This window comes from Narcine bancroftii, chromosome 13 (genome assembly GCF_036971445.1).
Source record: "Narcine bancroftii isolate sNarBan1 chromosome 13, sNarBan1.hap1, whole genome shotgun sequence".
NCBI lineage: Eukaryota > Metazoa > Chordata > Chondrichthyes > Torpediniformes > Narcinidae > Narcine > Narcine bancroftii.
Window position 1 is genome coordinate 2,807,825 of NC_091481.1, and position 14,151 is coordinate 2,821,975.

Sequence of the window (14,151 nt, forward strand, 5' to 3'; positions counted from 1 at the left end):
CAGGAAACAGAGTATAGGAATAAAGAGATCCTATCCTGGTTGGCTACCGGTCGGGTCGCTAGGGGGCGGGGTGCAGGGGGATGCTGCCACCGACCCCCCCCACCGCCAATCTCAGTCTGACGCTGTCGAAAAATTAGTGCGTCTCGCTGTTCAGCCACTGACTCACTGTCTGGAATGTGTCGTGGCGCCTTTTTCTATCTGCTCGCTCCCCCTAACTTTAGAACCTAGCAACACCCCTACCGGTTACCAGTGGTATTCCGCACGGGTGGGTGTTGGGGCCACTTTTATTTTTACATTGTACATAAATGATTTGGATTATGGAATAGATGGCTTTGTGGCTAAAGTGGTAGATGATACCAAAATAGGTGGTAGAGTGGGTGGTGCTGAAGATAATGGAAAGGCTGCAGACAAGCTTGGATAGATGAGGAGAAGGGGTAAAGAGATGGCAGATGAAATACAATGTTGGAAAGTGGATGGTCGTGCACTTTGGTCGAAGAAATAGACGGGCAGACAGACCATTATTTAGATGGAGAGAAAATTCACAATTCCGAGGTGCAAAGGGACTTGGGAGTCCTCGTGCAGGATCCCCTAAAGGTTAACCCCCAGGTGGAGTTGGTGGTAAAGAAGGTGAATGCTACATTGGTGTTCATATCTAGAGGGATAGCATACAAGAGCAGGGATGTGATGTTGAGACTCTATAAAGCACCGGTGAGGCCTCACTTGGAGAACTGTGTGCAGTTTTGGAAGCCTCATTTGAGAAAAGACCTGCTGGTGTTGGAGAGGGTTCAGAGAAGATTTACTTGAACGATAGCAGGAATGAAAGGGTTTGCACATGAGGAACATTTGTCAGCTATTAGACTCTATTCGTTGGAGTACAGAAGGATGAGGGGGGAACCTCATAGAGGCATTTCGAATGCTGAAAAGCCTGGATAGAGTAGATGTGGCAAGAATGTTTCCTATGGTCAGGGAGTCTAGGACAAGAGGGCATAACCTCAGGATAAAAGGGCATCAATTTAAAACCGAGATGCAGAGAAATTTCTTTAGCCAGAGGGTCATGAGTGGGTGGAACTCATTGCCACAGGTGGCTGTGTAAGTGAGGCCATTGAGTGTATTTCAGGCAGAGATTGACAGGTATTTGTTGAGTCAAGGCATCAAGGGTTACAGGGGAGCGGGGCTGAGTGGGAGCATGGACCAGCTCATGATTAGAACGGTGGAGCAGACTCGATGGGCCGACATCTGCTCCTAGATCTTGTGAAATTGGGCAGCATGGCTTTAAATGGCCAGAATCGGCTCCTGCCGTGCTGTAAATAAAGTTTAAAATTAAAATTTAGTGTGGGTATAGGGGAAAGGACCTCGCTCTACCTGCTCCTGCTAATGAGCATTTGAAGACCAGGACTCTGTGGAATAAAACCTTGCATTTCTGTACCCTTATTTCACATTATCCACGAAGCCTACAACTAAGTATTTCTGAAGTACAGTTTCTATTACAACAGGAGAAGCAACAGGCAACCAGAGAGTGTCTGGAAATAAGCAGTGCTAATGGTTACGTTATCCAACTGAGTGATGCTAGCTTCAGGTAAACAATGGTTACCAGGATGGACTATCATTCCTCCCCACCTACTAATCTTTCTCAAAATAATTCCCCAAACAGCAGACGGGCCTCGTTTTACACCACTTTGTAAAACTGCCACCAGCCTCAGCCCTTCACTGGAACTGCAAGGATCAGCTTCCCTGGAGTAGTACTTAATCCTTCACTTACGGACAATAATGCCACGCTGAACACAAGCAGTGACAATGATGGGAGTTTATAAAGACCATGAGCAGAATTTGGCCTGCTCTGCCATTCAAATCATAATTGCTGTATTTTACCTTTCAATCCCATTCTCCCATCTTCTCCACATAACCTTTGATGTCCTGACTCATCAGGAGCCATCTGTGGCAACGACTTCCACAGATTTACCACCCTCTGGCTGAAGAAACTTCTCATCTCTGTTCTAAAGGGACCCCTTTTATTTTGAGGCTATGCCCTCTGGTCCTAGACATTCCCTCTGCGGTCTCTTCAGGGGATACCCTCCCTGAAGTTTTCCCACTGCTGGGAACATCTCCACATCCATTCTAGCCCGGCACATGTACAATATACAGATGCACTGAAATCCTTGCCTGCTACAGCCTCGCAAGTAGGTACAAATTAACAATCATTGATTGACTCATGAGAGAAAAAAGATAATAAATTTAAAAGGAGAAATATTCATAGTTAGTGCAAAAAGGTGATGTTACAATAGGGTAGGGTGCCAGTGGTTCTCAATTTTGTTTTTCCACTCATATACCTCTTTAAGTAATCCCTGTGCTATCAGTGCTCTGTGATTAATAAGGGATTGCTAAAGGTAGTATGTGAATGGGAAGGGAAGGTTGAGAATCACTGCTCTAGAACCAATTGTTACTGAAATATTTTGCTTGAGAAAAATTGTCATGGGCCCATTTCCTTTGGAGTTATGAAACCATGCACATAACGAGTCAATGAGGGATGATTAAAAGAGTGGGTTTCAACCTTTTTCCTTTCTACCCATAAACCATCTGAAGCCATCCCTTACTAATCACAGATCACCTATGGCAAAGGGATTACTTAAACTGGGATGTGAGTGGAAAGAAAAAGGTTGAGAACCACTGCCATAGGAGGTAAATATATTACAAACTAATATTTCATGCCTAAGTAAAAAGCAGGCAGCATCTGGTCTGCTTTTTCCATACCTTGAAGAGGGGCTCAGGCCCAAAATGTCTTTCCCTCCTACGGATGCTGTGAGACCGGCTGGGTTCTTCTAGCATCTCTGTGTTTATAACTACAATCACAGCATCTGCAGGCTTTCATCTTTCACCTTTCTCCCCATTATAGGAATCGAGATTCAGCATGAACAAATATTTGTCTGAAGATGTGAAGCTTTATTTTTAGGGCTTGTGATTTAGGAGCCGAGTTATTGTACACATTGCTTTCAGTTTTTATTATTTTTTTAAAGATACAATTTGAATCGACTATTACTTCCAAACAGACAAAGAGAATATAACTCCTTTGCATTTCCCGACGAGTTACTACACACAAGACCAGAGAAATTTAAAGTTTGAGCTCCCCCAAGTGGATGCACAATTTGGGGGAAAACAAAGGTTTAATTTTTCCTTTTTTAAACATATATAATCAGTTCAGTATGTCTGAAATATAATGACTATACACATTTCCATAAAACACAATCCTACATTAACTGGAAATTAAGTTTAAACCAACTGTTGTTATCTTTTGAATAGACTTAATTTGCACTATTTAGTGTCAAATCAACATCTACAAATCCCATTGTGGTAAAAGTGCAGTTTCTCCCTCTGCACGCTCAGTTGTGAGCATTCTGACCCAAAATGTCACCCAGTTTTTTCCTCCCACTGATGCTGCCAGACCTGCTCAGTTCCTCCAGTGGATTGTTTTTGTTTTGCTCCAGATTCCAGCATCCACACTCTCTCGTGTCTCAAGTCTGGGTCAAGATGACCCAGAACAACATTCACCACCCTAAACATTTCTTCCACCACAGCACCCAGCGACTGTCTCAGCATTCCAGCGGTAAAGTGTGCTGCGTTAAATTCCCAAACTCTTGTTCCTGATGCTTCCCAAATCCACAGCTTGGTTTCCAGAGGAGACTCTTGCCAACCACAGATTGCCGTCAGAGTCATCCATCTTCAACTTGGATGCCATGAAACCATCCCTGGGTCACAATCCCTGCCCAGAAACTTCACTAAAGAAATACAGAGGTTCAGGTAGGCAGCTTCTCCAAAGCCACGATAGGTCAAAGCTTCACTGTCTGGTATCAGGGCCCTTCTTTCTGCTCAACCTGTCCTGAGCTTGACCCATTTGCTTGTGTTTACCCCATGACATTCAGAGAGGCAGAGGAATTTCTTTAGCCAGTGAGTGGTGAATCTCTGGAATTTGCTATCACCAAAGTTCCTCAACATGGTTATCCAACTGCACGAAAACCAACAAGGTCAGGTCAGATACAGCAATGAGCTCTCTGAACCCTTCTCCATAAACAGTGGCGTGAAGCAAGGCTGCGTTCTCGCACCAACCCTCTTTTCAATCATCTTCAGCATGATGCTGAACCAAGCCATGAAAGACCCCAACAATGAAGACGCTGTTTACATCCGGTACCGCACAGATGGCAGTCTCTTCAATCTGAGGCGCCTGAAAGCTCACACCAAGACACAAGAGCAACTTGTCCGTGAACTACTCTTTGCAGACGATGCCGCTTTAGTTGCCCATTCAGAGCCAGCTCTTCAGCGCTTGATGTCCTGTTTTGCGGAAACTGCCAAAATGTTTGGCCTGGAAGTCAGCCTGAAGAAAACTGAGGTCCTCCATCAGCCAGCTCCCCACCATGACTACCTGCCCCCCCACATCTCCATCGGGCACACAAAACTCAAAACGGTCAACCAGTTTACCTATCTCGGCTGCACTATTTCATCTGATGCAAGGATCGACAACAAGATAGACAACAGACTCGCCAAGGCAAATAGCGCCTTTGGAAGACTACACAAAAGAGTCTGGAAAAACAACCAACTGAAAAACCTCACAAAGATAAGCGTATACAGAGCCATTGTCATACCCACATTCCTGTTCGGCTCCAAATCATGGGTCCTCTACCGGCATCACCTACGGCTCCTAGAACGCTTCCACCAGTGTTGTCTCCGCTCCATCCTCAACATTCATTGGAGCGACTTCATCTCCAACATCGAAGTACTCGAGATGGCAGAGGCCGACAGCATCGAATCCACGCTGCTGAAGATCAAACTGCGCTGGGTAGGTCACGTCTCCAGAATGGAGGACCATCGCCTTCCCACGATCGTGTTATATGGCGCGCTCTCCACTGGCCACCAAGACAGAGGTGCACCAAAGAAGAGGTACGAGGACTGCCTAAAGAAAGCTCTTGGTGCCTGCCACATTGACCACCGCCAGTGGGCTGATATCGCCTCAAACCGTGCATCTTGGCGCCTCACAGTTCGGCGGGCAGCAACCTCCTTTTGAAGAATACCGCAGAGCCCACCTCACTGTCAAAAGACAAAGGAGGAAAAACCCAACACTCAACCCTAACCCACCAATTTTCCCTTGCAACCACTGCAACCGTGTCTTCCTGTCCCGCATCGGACTTGTCAGCCACAAACGAGCCTACAGCTGACGTGGACATTACCCCTCCATAAATCTTCGTCCGTGAAGCCAAGCCAAAGAAGAATAAGAAGATAGGTATCTGCTCAGTGTATTAAAGGTTATGGAAGGAAGGTAGGGGTGTGGTTTTGGTAGAGCCCTACTCCCCTGTAAGAGAAGTGGACACAGCCCAGTATATCAAGGTTAAAAATTTTCCCACCATCGAGAACATCTACAGGGATCGCTGCCGTTGGAGAGGAGCAGCAATCATCAAGGATTCGCACCACACGCTCTGTTCTCGCTGCTGCCATCAGGAAAGACGTATCGGTGCCACAAGCCTCGCACCACCAGGTTCAGGAACAGCTGCTCCCCCTCCACCATCAGACTCCTCAACAACAAACTCAATCAGCGACTCACTTCAGGACTCTTATTTTTGCAATTTCTCGTGGTATTGCAGTTTGTTTATATTTCTTTCTTTGTTTACATGTGTACATTGCGTCCTTCTTTTGCACTGCCAATAAGTGGTAATTCTACCTCACCTGCGGAAAAAAAACCTCACAGTTGTATGTGATGTCAGGTATATACTCTGACAATACATCTGAAATCTGAGTGGGGAAAATGGATCAGTTCATGCTGGAATGGACTCAATGGGCTGAATGGGCTGCTGCTTCTTGTGGTCTTATTACCCTCGAAAGCAGTGGTTTTCAAACTGCCCCCCCAAACTCACATTTCACCTTCAGTAATTCCTATCCCATAGGTGCTCTGTGGTTAGTAAAGGATTGCTTAATGTGGTATGTGAGTGGGAAGAAAAAGTTTGAAAACCACTTTTAATGGTCCCTAATTGACTCGTTATGTGGATGGTTTCATAGCTCCAAAGGAAACGGGCCAATGACAATTTTTCTCAAGTAAAATATTTCAGTAACAATTGGGTCTAGAGCAGTGATTCTCAACCTTCCCTTCCCACTCACATAGTACTTTAAGCAATCCCTTACTAATCACAGAGCACTTATGGCATAGGGATTACTTAAAGTGGAATGTGAGTTTAGGGGGCAGTTTGAAAACCACTGGTCTAAACCTTTCTAAAAATGTACCTTTCTAACTTACATTTAAATGTTGTAACTGTCCCCACCTCTACAGTTTCCTCTGGTAGCAGCTGGTTCCACGTACGCACCATCTGTGTGGAAAAAAATGCCTTAGAGAGATATCAAATGCTAACGGTGTTAGTAATGACCTGAACATGGAACAGTTCCCCAGAAGAACAGGCCCTTTGGCCCACTTGTGTATAGTATACACAATGTCCAAATTAATCACATCTCTGATGCTGCATCTGATTGATGTCCCCCCCCGTCCCTCCCCCGTCCCTCCCCCCCCCCGTCCCCCCCCCCGTCCCCCCCCCCGTCCCCCCCCCCGTCCCCCCCCCGTCCCCCCCCCCGTCCCCCCCCCCGTCCCCCCCCCCGTCCCCCCCCCCGTCCCCCCCCCCGTCCCCCCCCCCGTCCCCCCCCGTCCCCCCCCCCGTCCCCCCCCCCGTCCCCCCCCCCGTCCCCCCCCCGTCCCCCCCCCGTCCCCCCCCGTCCCCCCCCCGTCCCTCCCCCGTCCCTCCCCCGTCCCTCCCCCGTCCCTCCCCCCCCGTCCCCCCCCCGTCCCCCCCCCGTCCCCCCCCGTCCCCCCCCCATCCCCCCCCCCCCCCGTCCCCCCCCCCCGTGTCAGTTGAAATGAGAGAATTTAAAAAATGCCTTGGAAGAAAAAATAAATCCAAACAAGACTAATTTGAAAAAGACTTCCAGTTCTGTTCTTGTTCATGATTATTTCAAGAATTGATCAGATTTGGTCACTGATGAGGCTTTTCTACAATGCTCGAGTCATGAGAGGGTGAGCAAATACACATTCTTGGGAGTGACTATCTCAGAGAATCTTTCCTGCATCCAACATTCCCATGCCAACCAAAATGTCCCATTCACAATAGCCCCCACCTGCCTGCATTTGGCTCCTGCCCCTCTAAACCCATCCTATCCATGCAGCTGTCCAATTTGTTTCTTAAATACTGCAATAGTACCAGCCTCACCCACCTCTTCCAGCAGCCCGTTCCATATATACTCCACCCTCTGTGTAAAATATCTCCTCTATTTAATCTTCCCCCCACCCCCCTCACCTTTTCCCCATGAACTCTGGTTACTGATTCCCTAACTCTGGGCAATAGGACTCTCTGCGTTCAACTGATTTATTCCTCTCATGAGTTTTCTTATCTGGAAAATTCTCAGTCTGCAGAAAAAGTTGTGCCAGTATAATTTTGGTGACTGATGCACAATAAAACCCCTGGTATCTGACACCAATGGGGATTGGTGGATGCCAAATAAATGTATTTTACAGTCACTTGAGACTTATGCTTACAATGTCTAACTAATACAGCTGCATTAAGAATAAATAGTTTAAAAGATAAATATACTGTACTTACACTGAACAAACTTCACTTGCACGAATATATAAACATTAAAGCATTTTACTTTATTTTCAGTCACAATTGTTGAAAACATTTAACCGTCGCTGCATCTGCAGGTTCCTCCCCCTCCATTGGAGGTGCCCGAAAGACGAACAATAACATTAAAACCCCCAGTTTAAAGATAAAGCCTCAGACTTGGGCAACTCTTACTCAGCGGGGATAAGGAGACATTTTAAAAGTCACCCCAGCAGGGAGCATCATAAACCAGCTCTTCATCCTGGGCAACGCCACTGATGTTTCACACAACTTTATTCAAACAGCTGCTAGGAGTAAAGCCTGACCAAGGCCCTCACTGGCTGAATATTTACTCCCATCTTAACCAAAGGTTTGTGCTACCTCAAAGAACTGTTACTTTTACAATTTCAAATGCATATTTTTTACCTATTATTTTATTCTTATTTATTGTCATGTTTCAAATTTATTTTCCTCTATTTTTTTGCCAATTGCTTGAATTCCAGATACCAAGGGTTTTACTGTATTTTTAGCAGTTAATTACTCAAGGCTACAACATTGTTCTATTATTGCCCTTGGCTGATATAAACAGTATCAGTGATCAAGTTTGTTATCTGCTGTGGCAACAGACACATACTGAAAGGGTTAAATTTCAGTAGTTGGAATGGTTGCCCTTTATAAAGTCGAAAATGTCATATGATTTTACATGGGGAACCGCAATTTGAAATGCAACAAACAAGTTACGGGAAGTTTTCTAATCAGGAGTAATGCCGTGACTGATCTCCTCAGGTACTTGGGAACTGCATCAGTCCATTGCAGAGAACAAAAGAACAACCAAAACATTTGATTTATAAAAATTTAATTTTATAGAAATTTATCATACTCTTGGATACATGGAACTTTATTAGATGTGGTTACCTTTGAGAAATCTTTCCACATGCTGTTCCATTTATAATAGTGCTACATCAGCCTCTTATTTGATAAAATGAGGCAACTTTCCAAGTGATGCGAAGCTTTGCAAATGTGAGCATCGAGGAACCCACATGGACCAGATCGAGGTCAATTCCCTGCTTGTTTGACATTTATTCCAGGAAGGCGTTGTGTACATGAGAGCTACTGTCCGTCCTCATCAGAGCTTTCTGGGTCTTGATTTCTTGTCTGGTGTCAGAGAAGAGAGGGGAAAAATAGTGTAACTAAGTCTCAGAAAATAACTTTCCTTTGTTCCTCCCCCAATTTTTAGATCTTAGCACAATATTGACACCGTCAACTCTGTAAATACAATCCCTTTGTTTCCATGACTTGTTTGCATGGCTTTCAAGAACACAGGGCAATGAAGAGTTTGCTTCCTGAACACTTTCTGTTGCTGATCACGAATATCACCTGAACAATTTCCTGTCACTTATCCTTTTTTAAAGATATCACCCACTTTGTGATTTCCTGACAAGTCTACTAGTATACTGCCCACAAAGTAAGCTGCTGTGGTCAGTACAGGTGCTATGCAAATGTTGTCTTAAGCTTGGGCGTACATGGAAGGCATTTAAAGATGTTGGTTTGAGAATTATCTTGGCAACTAACTACGAAGCACCAAACGACATCCGACTGATTGACAACGTGCTTCAACCATACAAAACCACGTAGTGCAACAGGTCATTGAAAATACATTTTCTGCATTCGCACTTGGACGTCTTCCCCACTGATCTTGGTGCCATGGTGAAAAGTTTCACCGAGACATTGTGACCATGGAAAAGTGGTATCAGGGCAACTGGAATCCATTAAGGCTGGCCGACTACTGTTGGACGCTGACATGAGAGGCATCAGATGTTGAGGCCAAATGAAAATCAGCAGCGAAACCTTTTTAGGTCGGTCGAACAAACACAACGTGTCAGCGTCTTTATGCCATTAAATAGGCTAAATTCAAAAAAAGTTAATTTAATGATTCTTCAACTTCCTAAGTGATACAGCAAATCTGAAATTATCTTTGTGCTCAGCTTTGAGTTGTGTATCATTATCCCCAATTTTTTTTTCAGGAAGCAAACCTTTTGGACAAAATTTGTTGTCCAGTGTAATTGGTTGGCTTCTCTCCTTTCCTGATGGGCAGAGTGCATACCAATCCTTGAAACAGGAGAACAAAATTTCTCTGGGGACTGTAGAGGAAAGGGAAAGTGGCCTGATCACTTTTAACTACATCATTTGCTTGCAGATGGCCAAGTTACTGAAATTGGAGGCAACCAGGCAATTAATGCTTCACAACCAAGTGGCCAGAGAAGGTTCACCATTCCTTTCTTGGCACAGGCAATCATAAGGCGTGGATTTTACCTAGCTTACAACAATTCTTGGTAAAAACACAGAAATATTAACAATGTTTCGGGCCTGAGCCTTTCTTCAAGGTATGAGTATAAAAGGAGGCAGGTGTCTGTGTTAAAAGGCTGGGGAAAGGGGAAAAATGCTCAGCGGGAGGAGTACAGACAGACAAAAGGTGTTAATTGGATATGGGAAGAGGACAGGAGAGAGGAAAGATGAGAAATGATTTGGGCTCTGTGAAAGGAAACAGATGGAAAGGGAAGAGAGAGAAGGCCTTTTTATAGTGGAAAAAAACTAATGTAAAGGCAGATATTCTTTCTTGGAAAACTAAAAGCTGTTACCCTCAGAAGAAACAAAGCAACTTCATGGGGACTACAATACTGGTACAAATACATTTATAACGGTAGAGGAAAATGAATGAGGCACGAAGACCCCAGCTCATATGCCTGGCTAATTGTAATTTCTTGTTTACTTTAAATTTCCAATTTGCATCTTTAACCATAACAGTACAGTTACAGTATAAGTCAGCCATTCTCAATGGGAACTTTTCACCTCATAGGACATCATTTTTTTTGTTGCTTTTTTTAAAAAAAACGTAGTCGGCAGGAGAGAAGTACAGAAGAAATCAAAACTTGACGGCTTCTCAGGGAAGGGGACCCATAAACTTTGTGCACAGTCCTGGGGGGGGGGATAGCCCAAAAAAAAATCGAGAATGGCTGGTACAAATGGATTCAAATGCTATCATAAACATTCAGGTGTACCCCATTTTGTGGTTTAATTGGGAATTCTGTTTTAAAGGATTCAGTGTTGTTTCAAATGTTTCATTGTTACAGTGAGATGTATTTTAGCTAGTGGCAGGAGGGCAGACAGAGGCAAAAGGACATCAATGATCAGCAGACAGACCAAGTCCAGAAATAATAATGAATAAAACCCAGATTGGATTTGCTCAAATATTCACACTCAAAATCTCTTGTATGAAATCTGTCATTACATGCTGCAGACTGCTTCTGTTCTTAGCTTGTAATGAACCTCTTAAGTCCCTCACACCTTCACCACTTCCCTTCGAAACACAATTACACAGCGAGCTCATTTTCAAAAGGCATCAGCAGATTTTCTTGTTTACTTGCATTTTCAAATTCTGTACCTCACACCCACTGGAGACAGATTTCTGGATCAAGTTCTGTTGTCCCAGTCGCTGGAGCCTGCCGATGTGTACCAACAGGCGTGGTGACCAGACGGATGAAATTGTCCTTGTGCGACTATCCTCCAAATCACTCAATTTTCCCGGGAAATTATTCTGCATTTTCCCAGAAAATTATTCTGCTTTCCCCGGGAAATTATTCTGCATTTTCCCAGGAAATTATTCTGCTGTATTATATTCCTCCACTTTTCAAGCCCTTTGTTTTACAGAGTAAATGGCCTTTGCTTGCTGTAGAACAGCCTTTCTCAACAAGGGCCATATGCTCACACCCCCCCCCCCCACGCCTGGGGAGGGGGGGGGGTGTCACGGACTGAAATCGTAAAACATTCTTTTTGATTTGTTTTTTATGTAGTTGGTAGGAGAGAAGAACAGAATAAACCAACTAAATTTGACTGTTTCACAGGGAAGGGGGCCCATAATCTGAGCAGATTCTAATGGGAGCCATAGCTGAAAAGAGGTTGAGAACAGCTGCTATTGTCTACTGCAACACATACATCCACCAGACCTCCAAAGTATTGGCAGACAGTATTCTCATTAAATAGAAATGATTAGACTTCCAATAATAATAATGTTCCACAAGTATTTACATATTTTCCACTCTTAACATTCCAAAATTTGACACGTGATTGCCAGTTGTCTTTTTTGACCATGGTGGAACCCAGAATATTGTCTCAACTCCCCCTTTGTTGTACATTCTTGAAGGTCTTCATCAAGCAGTTTAAGATTTCCCTGAATATTATTGGACCCAGTAGCTTTGAACTGATGAACTTTTAGGAAAAGTTTTTTTTACATTTTTTATTTTCACACCATAAACCACATTGACCATGATACATACATTTTCCTTTTCAAATATATACAGTGTCATTTTCTCCCCCCCTCCCTCCTCCCATCCCACCCTCCCTACCTCCCCCCCCATCCATTTAAAGTACAAAATCTAAGATACATTAAACCAGTCAAACAATATTGTCATTCAATAAAAATAAACAAGAAATTCCACTGAGTCAATTCTTTTCATTTCTTTCTCCTTTCGTTAATTTAGGTAGTGAATGTCCCCGGTAGGTTTTCTCTATTGTGTTTCATGTAAGGCTCCCATATTTGTTCAAAAATTTCAATATTTTTTCTTAAACTATATGTTATTTTTTCTAATGGAATACATTTATTCATTTCTATATACCATTGTTGTATTTTCAAATTATCTTCCAATTTCCAGGTTGACATAATACATTTTTTTGCTACGGCTAGAGCTATCTTAACAAATCTTTTTTGTGCACCATCCAAATCAATTCCAAATTCTTTGTTTTTTATGTTACTTAGGAGGAAGATCTCTGGGTTTTTTGGTATATTGTTTTCTGTAATTTTATTTAATATCTGGTTTAGATCTTCCCAAAATTTTTCTACTTTCTCACATGTCCAGATTGCATGAATTGTTGTTCCCATTTCTTTTTTACATCGAAAACATCTGTCAGATACTGTTGGGTCCCATTTATTTAACTTTTGAGGTGTAATGTATAGCCAGTTATATTGTATCATACGTAACCTCGTATTTATTGTATTTCTCTCGTTCCAGAACATAACTTCTCCCATGTTTCCTTTTTTATCTTTATATTTAAATCTTGTTCCCATTTTTGTTTAGTTTTACCATTTGTTTCCTCATTCTCCTTTTCTTGCAGTTTAATATACATATTTGTTATAAATTTTTTGATTATCATTGTGTCTGTAATCACATATTCAAAGTTACTTCCCTCTGGTAACCTCAGACTGCTTCCCAATTTGTCCTTCAAGTAGGATCTCAATTGGTAATATGCCAGCACTGTATCTTGAGTTATATTATATTTATCTTTCATTTGTTCAAAAGATAATAAACTATTTCCTGAAAAACAATTTTCTATTCTTTTGATCCCTTTTTTCTCCCATTTTCTAAAGGAAAGGTTATCTATTGTAAAAGGGAGTAACTGATTTTGCGTCAATATTAGTTTTGGTAATTGGTAATTTGTTTTATTCCTTTCTACATGAATCTTCTTCCAAATATTGAGAAGATGATGTAATACTGGAGAACTCCTACGTTGTACCAATTTTTCATCCCATTTATATAATATGTGTTCAGGTATCTTTTCCCCTATTTTATCTAGTTCTAATCTAGTCCAATCTGGCTTTTCCCTTGTTTGGTAAAAATCTGATAGGTATCTTAATTGTGCGGCTCTATAATAATTTTTAAAGTTTGGCAGTTGAAAGCCTCCTTGTTTATACCATTCTGTTAATTTATCTAGTGCTATCCTCGGTTTCCCCCCTTTCCATAAAAATTTCCTCATTATTTTCTTTAACTCCTTGAAGAATTTCTCTGTTAAGTGTATTGGCAATGCCTGAAATAGGTATAATATCCTTGGGAAAATGTTCATTTTAATACAGTTTATCCTTCCTATTAGTGTTAATGGTAAATCTTTCCAATGCTCTAAATCGTCCTGTAATTTTTTCATTAGTGGATAATAATTGAGTTTATATAGATGGCCGAGATTTTTATTTATTTGTATACCTAGGTATCTTATTGCTTGCATTTGCCATTTGAATGGTGATTCCTTCTTAAATTTTGAGAAATCCGCATTATTCATTGGCATTGCTTCACTTTTATTTACGTTAATCTTGTAACCCGACACTTCTCCATATTCCTTCAATTTCTTATATAATTCTTTTATTGATAGTTCTGGTTCTGTTAAGTATACTATAACATCATCCGCAAATAAACTGATTTTATATTCCTTGTCTTTTATTTTTATCCCTTTTATATTATTTTCTGTTCTTATCAATTCTGCTAGTGGTTCTATAGCTAACGCGAACAATAAGGGTGATAGTGGGCATCCCTGCCTTGTTGATCTGCTTAAGTTAAATTGCTTTGATATATATCCATTTACTGTCACTTTCGCCAATGGTCCCTTATATAATGCTTTAATCCAATTAATATACTTCTCTGGTAAACTGAATTTTTGCAATACTTTGAATAAATAATTCCATTCTACTCTGCCAAAGGCCTTCTCTGCG

General features: G+C 42.3%; 1 protein-coding gene across 2 annotated transcripts in view; it reads right to left on the reverse strand.

Moving 5' to 3' along the window:
- Positions 1-8,458: 8,458 nt before the first annotated feature.
- cdc123 (cell division cycle 123 homolog (S. cerevisiae)) overlaps positions 8,459-14,151 on the reverse strand; it is a 29,576-nt gene continuing 23,883 nt past the window's right edge. For both annotated transcript variants that reach the window (XM_069907461.1, XM_069907460.1), the window contains one exon: positions 8,459-8,774. In XM_069907461.1, the coding sequence (XP_069763562.1) occupies positions 8,730-8,774 (45 nt within the window). In that variant the 3' untranslated portion in view covers positions 8,459-8,729. The remainder of the gene's footprint in view (positions 8,775-14,151) is intronic.